The 12,467-nt window shown below is 36.8% G+C and overlaps 1 protein-coding gene across 1 annotated transcript in view; it reads right to left on the reverse strand.

Moving 5' to 3' along the window:
• Positions 1-6,231: 6,231 nt before the first annotated feature.
• Positions 6,232-12,467, reverse strand: part of LOC123655719 (multidrug resistance-associated protein 1) — a 45,885-nt gene continuing 39,649 nt past the window's right edge. The window contains exons 22-26 of the mRNA XM_045591474.1: positions 12,328-12,426; positions 11,668-11,870; positions 11,170-11,384; positions 10,306-10,472; positions 6,232-7,211 (exon numbers count right to left, since the gene is read on the reverse strand). Of these exons, the coding sequence (XP_045447430.1) occupies positions 7,017-7,211; positions 10,306-10,472; positions 11,170-11,384; positions 11,668-11,870; positions 12,328-12,426 (879 nt within the window). The 3' untranslated portion in view covers positions 6,232-7,016. The remainder of the gene's footprint in view (positions 7,212-10,305; positions 10,473-11,169; positions 11,385-11,667; positions 11,871-12,327; positions 12,427-12,467) is intronic.

Genomic DNA, 12,467 nt, shown 5'->3' on the forward strand with positions numbered 1-12,467 from the left:
CCTCCGAAATTTGTATAATAGGCACAGTGACTCAACTATAATAAATTCACATATTATAACGACAGCTAAGGAAGAAATAAGGGAATTTATTATCAAAAATGATTTTGACACTCAAAAGATTCACAATTTGTTATTATCACAAGGTTATGGCGATGAACGGGTTTCATTTTTTCTATCAATTATTGAAAACAATAAAGAAAAATTGTTATACTTGACATTAATTTATCTTAATAGTAAGTATGGTGAAACAGTGACAAAATTTGATTGGGTTTTAAAATTGATTTATGGCACAAGTGAGCTGAAAAAGTTGAAGTATCCATTGGTTCAGTTGGCTTTGACAATATTTTCTGATGGGGAATATGAGCAAAAACAGTATGATTTAAATAAGGATGTGTTAATAAAATTGATAAATGTTTTGGATAGTATAACTTTGCAATGAAGAATGTTTGTGTAACTTCTCTTTTAAATTTATCTGGCTTACAATCTCTTATTAAATATCTGCTATTAAGAATGTTATTGGTACATTCAACTTACCTTCACAAGATTACAACTTACCTTCATACATAATTAGTAGTAAATAAGATCAGATAAGTGAGAAAATAAAGTAAATAATGAATATGTTATATTGTGAAATAATTATTTTCCAACAAGTATATTAATTCTACTTAAGGACGCTATCACATTTTTCTACAAATATCAGTGTTTTTCACGTACCATTTTAATTAATTAGGAGTCACCCTGAGAGGATATCTTGGTTTCAAATGAAAGATAATATATTCATCTCCGAGTGAGACCATAAATATTCTATAGCCCCATACAAACTTTTCACACAAATACAGTTTAACCATCACAGAAATCGCAAAAAATTAAAAAAAGACGGGTCTGAATTGGAACCATTATAGCCTAAATACACTGCACTAAGAAAAATAAATACACTAAGAAATTGTTGCTTATTTAGTCCTCTATGCGTAGCGCTAGATATTTTATATAAAAATAAATAATATTTCCATTTATGAGAAAAATAAGAAACGCTCTCAAATTTCTTCATACATTTTTTACAAGTGAACCATCGTCGTTCGTCATTCCGCGCCGAAACGCGCTCATGGAAGCACGGCTGTATCGCTTCAGCGCAAGTAATAATTACGTAAAAAATTAGTTTTTTGAGTGTACTGTGCTTGGACGAAATTGATACTTCACAATCGATTGTCTTTGCTATGCATCTGGTTTATATATAATAATCAATAATAATAAGTAATCTTTACAATTTGTCTTCTTTTCAACCGACTTCAAAAAAAGGAGGAGGTTACTCAATTCGACCGTGTATATATGTGTATATATATATATATATATATATATATATATATATATATATATTTTTTTTTTTTAATGTATGTTCGGAGATAACTTTTTCGTTTATGAACCGATTTTGATAATTCTTTTTTTGTTGGAAAGGAGATATCCCTAGTTTGGTACTATGATAAGGAAACTAGGATCTGATGATGGGATCCCAGAGAAATCGAGGGAAACTTTCAAAAATCGTACGGGTGACTAGTAAATTTAATCATGTTTTCATTAAGTACTATAAAGCACTACTATTTAATAAAGGTCTGGAGTCGATCTGATTGATGATGGAGAAGAAAGATAGTCGAGGGAACTCTTCAACAATTTATAGCAATTACCTGCTTTTTGATCTTAATTCGTTTCTATTGATGAGAACTTTGCACCTGTATCAGTTATAAGTGCCATTACAGTCTGATGATGGAGACAAAAGATAGTCGAGGGAACTCTTTAACGATTTATAGCAATTACCTGCTGTTTGAACTTAATTCGTTTCTATCGATGAGAACTTTGCAGCTATATGAGTTACAAGTGTCTTTACAGTCTGATGATGGAGACGAAAGATATTCGAGGAATTACCTGCTGTGTGGTCATCTGTGTCACAGGACCAGGTTTGATGATGGAGCCCATAAACACTCGAGGGAATTTCTCAACAATTTATAGCAATTACCTTTTGCTGTTTGACGACCGCTTTGATATAATGGTGCATGTGCCGCGTCGGCGGCGCCTAAACACTGACGGTCGCGGGTTAAATTCCCGCTTGGAGTGGATTTTTATGTTTATACAAATATTTATTTTCAGTCTAGTTGTTAATCCTTGTGGTTCTCCCAACCTAGCCTCGGAGAACACGCTAGGCTGTCAGTCCCGGTTGTTATTACGTGCACCTGATAGCGAACTTTACTCATAGTATGTCGACGCGTTAGCGCAGCGGTCACAGCACTGGCTGTTGCGCTGGCGTTAGTGGGTTCAATCTCCGCGCAGGACAGACATTTGTATTGGCCATATAAGATGTTTGTCATGATCTGGGTGTTTGTGCTTGTGTATTGCGTATGTTTCCGGACCCCCGACACAAGAGAAAAAGCATCCTTGTTAGGTCTACCCATCACTAAAAATTGTAAAATAAAATAATTTTTAACAAAAAAAAACCGACTTCTAATAGGAAACTAAAAAGTGAAAAATAAACTTACTTAGTACAAAGTAATTCGTATTTTGATTTAGTTAATCAGAAATGATTAAATAAATGTTTTATAATATTGAAGAAGTTTCCTGTTTGAAGTCGGTTTTTTTTGTTAAAAATTATTTTATTTTAAATTTACATTCATCATCATCATCATTGTTCCGTTTGCAGAGTTATAAAATAAATAAATTTCTAAAATAGAAGCAGCCTATGTTACTCCTTATTGCATAAGATATATCCCAGTGAAAGTACCGTCAAAATCGGTCCACCCGTTTCAGAGATTAGCCGGAACATACCGACAGACAGACAGACAAAAATTGGAAAAATGTTATTTTGGTATATGGACCGTGTATACATCCGCATGCATTTAGTAAAAAGCAGTATTTTAATATAACTAAAGGACACTCCAATTTTATTTATTTGTATAGATTGTTTACGTAAAATATGTTATGTTTATATTATTATAATATTAAAACTATAATAATATAACTTAAAATTGTATGTGATTTTGAATTATAAAAATAAGCGTATTATTATCTATTATATTTTATTGTATAGTACGACGAACGAGTAGTAGATACCCTGACGCCTTAAGACATCGTCATACACAGAGTAGGGGAGAGGTTCCGTGAATAGTAGGTACTTAGTAACAGTTACCAAGTTCGACTTTAAACTTACAACTAAATTTACTAATCAATACCAGTAAAATTAAAAATTAATACTTTCAAGTACCAAGATTAGTTACGTCGGTACAAAATCGAGCAGATAGCGGTATCAATGTGTGCGTACGCGTAATGTTATTGTGTTGCGATTTAAATACCTAAACTTGAGCGAGTGAAAAATGTGATAGCGTCCTTAAATATGTAAGTTGAAGAATAAAATAATATAAATAAAATATAATTAAGTAGTATATATTAAAATTTACAAATTAAGATAATTGTTTTATTTAATCCTATATTATACCACTAGGTTAAGAAACACTTAACTTTAACTGAGGTAGGGCACAGCAGGAACTTCCTGCTCAAAATATGGAGCAACCCGACTGAGGAAGTACCTTGACCTTACAGAAGATCACAGCTAAATAATACTGTTTTCGAAAAGTATTGTGTTCCTGTTGGCGAGTAAGGTGACCAGAGCTCCTGGGGGGGGGGGGGGGATTGGCGCTTGGGTCGGCAACGCGCTTGCGATGCTTCTGGCGTTGCAGACGTCTATAAGCGATGGTAATCGTTTACCATCAGGTGGGCCGTACGCTTGTTTGCCGACCTAGTGATATAAAAAAAAACAAGTTTACAGCCCTCTGTTGAAAAGTGGAAATGATAATGCTGTGCATGTGAAGCTGCCTGTTCCGGTTGTCATCATAGACACATAGTTGTTGTGGATTTTACATATATACTACCATGACAACTTTTTTTAGATAAATTGAGTAAAATCAGCAGGAAATTCATCCAAACTTAAAGTAATTATTAACATCTGCATAAACAAATATTTAAAAATTATAAATTATACACACTGTTGTTGATTTTCTGAATGGTTAAAGCCTCTGGAAAAAAGTAACAGCAGATCCTGTCCAATAAAGGACTTCTTTTTTTAGTTTTATAGCAGAATTTTGCTGGGTCAGATAATATAAAAAAAATTTTTTTGAATGTCAATAAATGTTTTTTTTCTGGCATAGTGGAAAAACACATTATAAATTTGTCTTTTGGAAGAAAGTCGTAAAATTTGGACACTAAGCAGATACTGTCCCAGAATATACATAAGTTCTCATTTGAAATAAAGTTGGATGTGAGGTGGGTCAGATACTGAGCACGGCATAATAGACTAAGTCCCCAACTTATTGCTTAATAACAGCGTGTCTACCTCTATAGATACACAGTACACAAGCAGAATTATACAATATATCTAAGTTGCGTTATACCCTTTTTGTTGTGTGATTGGGGCATTATTAGAAAAAAAATAAAGTTTTTTTGGTCGAACTCACTTTTTTCTATATGCTATTGTAATCGATATTTGTCAAGTTAAAAAAACAACCAAAACCCTTTTCCTGGGGGCCCGATGGTCCATGGCCCTGGCCCCCATGCCCAAAATTGAAATCCTGCCTATTGATACCGCAAAAGTATGAAACCAGAAAGGCCAGATAGTCTAATGCCGTCAAAGTGCAGTAGCAAGATTTAAACTGGAAACTACTAGTAAATAATCTTCATATTGAGCTGAGTTCGGGCGTTAAATAGCGCATTTAACAATTTGAGCAAATATGGCTTAGAAAATTTGAAATTTAAAAAATATATTTGGTAAGAACATTTATTTAACATAATTAGTAAATAATACACAGTTTTATTACATTTTTTTTTATTTCTGTATTGTGATTAGTTGTAACAAACAAAACTTACAGGTAGTAAAAAATGTTGCTTGTGGAAATGTTTATTATTTAAAGAAAAAAAATCGAATTGTATTGTAAGTAATATTTTTCTTAACATGACTTTTTGTAGATGTATATTTATTTAAGAATATGAAATATAAGTAGTATATAATCATTGATACAAGTTATTAACATTTACTTTAATATATATATGTATAATTTCTTACAAAACAAAATATATATAAACTTACATTTTAACAGAAGATGTTAAACTAGAAGAAAATAAAAACATTATAGGCAAGATACAATACAAAATCGACTTCAGCTGCGGCTTCGTTATTTTTTACGTTTACGCCTTTGTTAAACTAAGTACAAATTCGGCATTATAACGAACTGATTAAAAAAGCTATTTAATAAGTATTAATGGCGTCGTCTATTTATTTCAATAGATTTAAGTAACAATGACTAATTAAAAGTAGTCTCAAACAAGTGTATCATTTGTACTGTTTTTTTATAATTTTTGCGATGTCCTACAATTAAAAAAAATCTATATGTCAAAGCTACATAATACAAACAAAAAAAAAAATTAAACATCTACGGAATTGAGTGAAACAGTGTCCTGGACACGAAATAACTTATATTCAATTTTTAGTTAAATAATAATTAAGACTATTTGTTCTAAACAGAAAAAGCTTAAACAAATATTTGTTAATTTTACTCTAGACATAATATTTTTATTGTTAGTTGATATAAGGGTAACAATAATTTAAAATCTAAATTCGAGGATTTCAAAATTCTTTTCTGTATGATAAAATTAATATCTGTTAGAGGTATTAGGAATTATTTTTTTTACATTGGCATTCTTTATGAAAAATATAAACACATGCATATGAAAAATTATGTAACCCAAAATAATTTTTATATGTGTTAACAATCGTCGTTTTGTGCTAAATATGTTGAGTGATTTCTTGAAAACCTGTTTTGTGTAAACCCGTAAGTAATATACACATGAATTACGAATTAATTAATATTAAACTAATAATAAGAAATATATATGTATGAAAGATAAGTTAATTGCACCTGTTTACTGTAAACTAAAACTAAGCACAGCTGTATAAAAGATTTAAGGACGCAACATACTCTTTAACTTTTATCATACATTCCTGAACTTATGACATCGGCAGTGTTTAAGTTATATTTAAGATCACTGGCTCTAGACACTAATATAATTAATACGTTTTAGGTTTTTAAAAATATTGTTTCAAATTTAAAAATAAAACTAGTCAAACTATGTGTGAAACTTTCTTTTCAGAAACCTGTTTTAAATTCCTGTTGTTTTTGTTAAAATCAGTCCAGTTTCTACATTTTATTATATATTCTCAATATATATTTATATATATCAAATTTAACAGTTTTTTAATCTTCAATAAGTAGACAAGTTGTTTAAAACACACAGGTACGACATAATTAAATCAATTTTAAACTAATTTACAGTATTTAATAAAAATTATATATAGAATGACATCATCACTAGTATAAAAACAAAATACTGAAACGCTTATAGATGCTGCACTGGTCAGACATTGTAAATAGAACATGATTATTTGGATTTCTTAAGTACCTATGTCATCCGATATAAAATCTAATCATAATTTAATTATTTAAAAGTAAGTACTTTTAGTAAGAAACAATTATAAAAAAGATCCATAGAATTAAGTAATGGGCGGTCTGACTTGGTAACTATATGTGCATAATTATTGCTACAGTTGAGAGCGAATCAAATTGTTAAGCAGCATTCCACCACACACCTACAAATTGTGAAAGGCAACCATACAATGAACTACATTTATTAGAAAAGTCTTACATTATTCACACCGCTGATAAAATTCGATCGTCTCAGACGTGAGAGTTTAATGAACTTCGCCCATTCGTTATTTATTTTTATTCCGTATCAAGATGTACACTCGCTATTGACGTTTCGAGAAACCCGGTTACTAAAGGAAATATGTTACAATATGAAAAAAATATAATCACTCTTTATATAAAGGTTATGTATAATGTCTATGTACAGTGTACTATCGGTTTTCCGCTTACGTCAAAAGCGAGCATTGCGCTAAATATTATTTAAATGCGAGACCTTAAAAGTTAATTGACAAGACCGGCGTCTTTAGCCATTCCGTAGAAAATAGAGTTTTTATCCTGTAGTAGCTGCTCTGGAGGAGCGTATTCCACTAGCTGTCCCTTGTCGAGGACCATCACTTTAGTGGAGTCCATGATAGTGTTGAGACGATGCGCAATGGTGAGCACGGTACACGATGCGAATTCTGACCTTATTGTTTTCTGAAAATAAATTAAACATTTAAAAATGATGTTTTTAATAGAAATATTAAATTATTGTTCCTTTACTGAGTTATAAGTTTATAATATATCACCATATCATTATTAGGTCTTTTGTTATTATCAACAATATTATTTTAATAATTTAAGTGTGTTTTTTGAACACTTTAAACTCAGTATCATTATGTATCTCAGTATCACTCATATGAACTTAAAAAAAGGAAAAAAAGTCGTTTAAATAAAAAATCAACGATCAATTAATAAACATTTTACACTAAACATTTTATAAGCTATTTTATAGGTATATGTATATGTCGGGGATCCTGCTTTAAACTATTATATACACTAGTGAATGTAGTGGCGTTGTGAGTAGTAGTGAGTGTAGTGTTGTTGCAGTGAAATTTGAAACATTGCTGGTGATGCCTCGCTAAAAGTGGGACTACCCTCACAATAATTTTTTTGCTCACTGACACTGTCATTCAGCCCACTTTAATTCAATGACAGTATCCGAGAGAGATGGATGGGAATGTATCGAATGTTTAAGCAAGAGACCTAAATCTGATAACCAGAAGACTCCTGTCAGGCCCTTACATTTCAGCTTGTAATATCCGACTGCTGGGCATAGGCCTCTTTCCCCACGGAGAAAAAGGATCAGAGCTTAATCCACCACGCTGCTCCACATCGGGTTGGTGGATATGTTCTCTTCCATAAGTTTACGAGTTCTATAAAGAACTCACTATGGACTCGCACCGCGGTGGCGTCGGTCGGACGCTTAGAATCAATTATCGCTCGCTTCAGCCTGTAATATCCCACTACTGGGCAGAAGCCTCTTTCCCCATGTAGGAGAAGGATCAGAGCTTAATCCACCACGCTGCTCCAATGCGGGTTGGTGGATATATTCCCTACTACGAGTAACGATCGCTATCAGGTGTACTTGATAACAACCGGGACCGACGGCTTAACGTGTTCTCCGAGGCACGGTGGGGAGGAGACCCACAAGGACTGCACAAACACCCAGACCACGGCAAACACCTGAATGGCCAATACAAATGTTTGTCATGTGCGGGGATTGAACCCGCAACCGCCAGCGCAACAGGTACAATCCATGGCTGTAACCTTTGCGCCAACGCGGCGTCCAATTATAAATGATACGAACCAATTATAAAATCATCATATCAAAAATTTCGATTTAGCGGGTACATCGTTCCATAACTTAATTGGCTAAAACACCGACACGGTCAGTCGGAGTTGCAGGTTTGATGGAACAAACGATTTTTGATATGATATTAACAATAGTTTTGAGACAGCGAAGTCTGGTCAATTTGCAGCGTAGTTATTTGCTTGCATTTTACGGTGAAACGGGTTGCAGAGTCTTAGTTCTCTGCATCCGTCAGGGAGTGGGGGCCCCTGATGAAGTTCCGCCAGTTTTCCTGAGTCGATGTGCTCTGAATTTGGCTTTGCTTTTACAGCTTATTTACAATCGATCTATTAGTGATGCGAAGTTCCCAAAGAGCCATATTAATTCCCGTTCATAAAAGAGGCGTCATGACGTCATTACTGCTCGCTGCGGGGTCCGCCCAAGAAAGAACGAAAGAACTCCAAGATCTCTTCGTGTTCATGTACAGTGCGCCTTAGGGGACGGCCACTATCCCTTATCCTGTGCTGGATCTGGCCGTAATCTCATAGCCGCTATGAGGCTGCTAACATTGTCTCAAGGCTCGGTGTAGGTAAGTTCGGATACTTAGCTGCATATTACATAAAACATAAAAAAAAAACATAGACATAGGAATACTTGACGAACTGGTAAACAGGGAACCGCTCATCGAAGTGGTCACTGACAGGATACCCAAACAGTACATATTCGATAAAAAATACAGAATACAATTACATGAAGACGCAGCGGAGGGCCTCAACCTCAAAGAGTTAAGAATCTTCACAGACGGGTCGAGAAGATCAACAGGTATAGGTTCTGGGGCTCACTTAGAAGACTTGAATATCAACATCTCATCACCATTGGGAATAAATAATACTCTCTTCCAGGAGGAGTGCATGGGAATCATTATGGCAACAACAGCGATCAACTCTAGAGAGGTACAGGGTTTTCCAATCTGTATACTGTCTGATTGTAAATCAGTCCTGCGAGCCCTGGAGAGCGACACTATGACATCAGGGCTAATATACGAGTGGCATCGAGCTCTGACGAAGGTAAGTGAAACAAGCACCATTACCCTTCAATGGATAAAGAGTCACAGTGGATCGCGAGGCAACGACGCGGCTGATCGACTCGATCGAGGGAGGGATCGGAGTTGAGGCTCTACGGACCCAAACCCATTCTGCCCCTGCCTTTCGGATGGTTGCGCAGCCAGCTGCGATACAACACCAAAGCCAATGCACCAAGAATAATGGACAAACCTAGTTAGTTACCTGCAGGCAGACCAGGGAAGCTCTTCCGGGGATCAACCCAGGATTGTCCGGCAAAATTCGCGGTTATGGGAGAGCTCAGCTCCGACTACTGGTCGGAGCTCTTACTGGACATGCCTTGCTTAACAAACACTTACACAATTTAGGTGTTACAGACAGCCCCCTAAGCAGAGCGTGCATGGAGGCAGAAGAAACGGCCTCACACATCCTGCTGGAATGCGTTAGTGTGGCGAACTACAGGGCACTACACCTCGGGGCTTCCTTAAGGAGCTGGGCTGGCACAAATAGTGTCCACTGCCAGTCACGCAAAATAGGCGCACGGAGACGTCAAGTTGCGGAAAATGGCCTGTTCATCATCATCATCATCATCATACTCGTATGTGGACAGTGTAACTTGTAAAGCTGCTAAGACAAATAACATAACATAACATAACATAACATAACAATACACTTTATTGTACACCAAAACAGAAATAATACATATTATGAACTTAAACAGAGTATCATCAGGCACAAAGGGCGGCCTTATCGCTAAAAAGCGATCTCTTCCAGGCAACCTAGGGGCAGAGGAGGGGGCAAATGTTTGTCGCGTGCGAGGACCGAGCCCGCAACCGCAAGCGCAACAGTCAGCGCTGTGCCCGCTGCGCCGACGCGTCGTGCGTACAAGCGAGTGCACCTGTATGAGCTCGTCGGTCTCCAGGTCGACGGCGGCCGTGGCCTCGTCCAGCACCAGCAGCGGCGTCTTGCGCAGCAGCGCGCGCGCCAGGCACACGAGCTGGCGCTGCCCCACCGACAGGTTCTCTCCGCCCTCCGATACCTCGTGCAGCAGTCCGGACGCCAAGCCTGCGGATGGGGGGGGGGAGGTTAGTGTGTTGTCTCATTTCCTGTCAAGCCGTCTAGCAAATCTTCAAAGAACAATTATAATACTGTCACTTCAAGGCGATTTATAATTTTTTTTTAAAATAACTTGGCCAGCGAACAAGACTACGGCTCACGTGATGGTATGTGATTACCGTAGCTTATAGACTGAGGTCATTGAAAGCGCGTTCTCAATTCAACTCAATTTCCAATCCTACCCAGGAGCTCTGGTCAGTATTATTTAGGTGTGACAGTATTATTTAGGTGTGATCTTCTGTAAGGTCGAGATACTACCTCAGTCGAGCTTCTCCATATTTTGAGCAGGAAATGTTCTGCTGTGTCCTACCTCAGTTAAATAATACATTAGTCTTTAAGTTTTTTCCAATAAGATGGGCGTTAGTCTATTTAATTAAAGTTGCCATCATAAATAATATATATGTATACACGTCATACTATACCTTCAATATGATCGAATACTTATGGTTAGAGGCTTAATTTTGTAAACAATCATTCATTCCAGTCTCGCAATCATCCTTCTTGTGCTGTTTATTCCCAATACTTGTCTTTTTTTTTTCATGTATAATATATTCACACTAATAAAATAAACGCGTCTCAAAAAATTACGACACCGAGTATGGTCTCATATAAAATGACTAACACTGAAATTTAGTTCAGACGTTACCTTTGACGAAGGTCTTAAGATGCGCGTGCTCTAGGGAACGCCAGATCTCCTCGTCGGTATAAACACCGAAGGGGTCGAGGTTCATCCGGAGCGAACCGGAGAACAGCACGGGGTCCTGAGGGATGATGGTGATGCGCGAGCGCAACTGGTGAAGTCCTATTGTCGCTATATCGATGCCGTCGATGAGGATCCGGCCGCTCATCGCCTCTATTATCCTGTAATGGAAACGAGCGGGAGTTAGATTGAGGAGAATTTCTGTAGTCTAAAGTGTAGGCGTACCTAAAGTAAACGTTTTATTGTCTAGTTAATCGACTAATATTTCGATAGAGTATGCCAATATAAAAGGAATAAATTCTTTTTTCTCATAAAAGTTAACTTAATATTTTCCTCAACAACTGTTTATATTTTATTGTAAGCGTACTATGATAGTAAATATAGAAGCTGAACTCGTAATTTGAGCGTATGAACGCCACAGTAGAGGCGGGGGAGAGTGAGTACCGGAAGAGGCCGAGCGTGAGCGTGGACTTGCCGGCGCCCGTGCGGCCCACGATGCCCAGCTTGTCGCGCGGCGCCACGGCGCACGTGAGGCCGCGCAGCGCGGGCTCGCCGGCGCGGTAGCCCAGCGACAGCGCCTCCAGCTGCAGCGCGCCCGTCTCCGGCCACGTGGCGCCCGGGCCCTGCGCCACCGCCCACGCGGCCTCCTGCGGCAGAGCGCGGTTTACACTTTAGTCTACACCTGTACTGCCTGCCGCTCACCCCGCTCACCCCGCCCACTCGTCCCTCGAGCGTGAGCTGCGTGCACTTGTACCTACTATATAAACATACGAATTAATGTGAGTGCACATACAATGGTTCGATCCCGGCTTTGAGTCTGGGCGTAATATAATTATTTATTTATATTTAAGTATTTATTATTTGTATGTATTTATCGACAAAAAATGTAGCTATATCTGTCGGCTATTACCTGTAACACGAAACATTAAGTTACTTACCCTATAGGAACAGAGACCAAGTTTAAGTAACGTAGAATCCGTAATAAACTTCTAGCGTAACAATAATAATAAATCACTTAACATTCTCTATAAATTGGCTTAATATTAATAGTATCTCGAATACTTAATATAGCAAATATTAAAAGATAATGCAATTTGAATTTACCTGTTTCGTTTCGGCGTACTCTTTTATTCTCTCTACGGCTACGATATTGGTTTCTACTTCAGACGTCATTCTTACAAGCCAGTTTAGTGTTTGTGTAATCTAGATAAGAAAACATTGATTTTAATAATATTTAAGTGATA

Source organism: Melitaea cinxia, chromosome 8 (assembly GCF_905220565.1).
Source record: "Melitaea cinxia chromosome 8, ilMelCinx1.1, whole genome shotgun sequence".
NCBI classification, from domain to species: Eukaryota; Metazoa; Arthropoda; class Insecta; order Lepidoptera; family Nymphalidae; genus Melitaea; species Melitaea cinxia.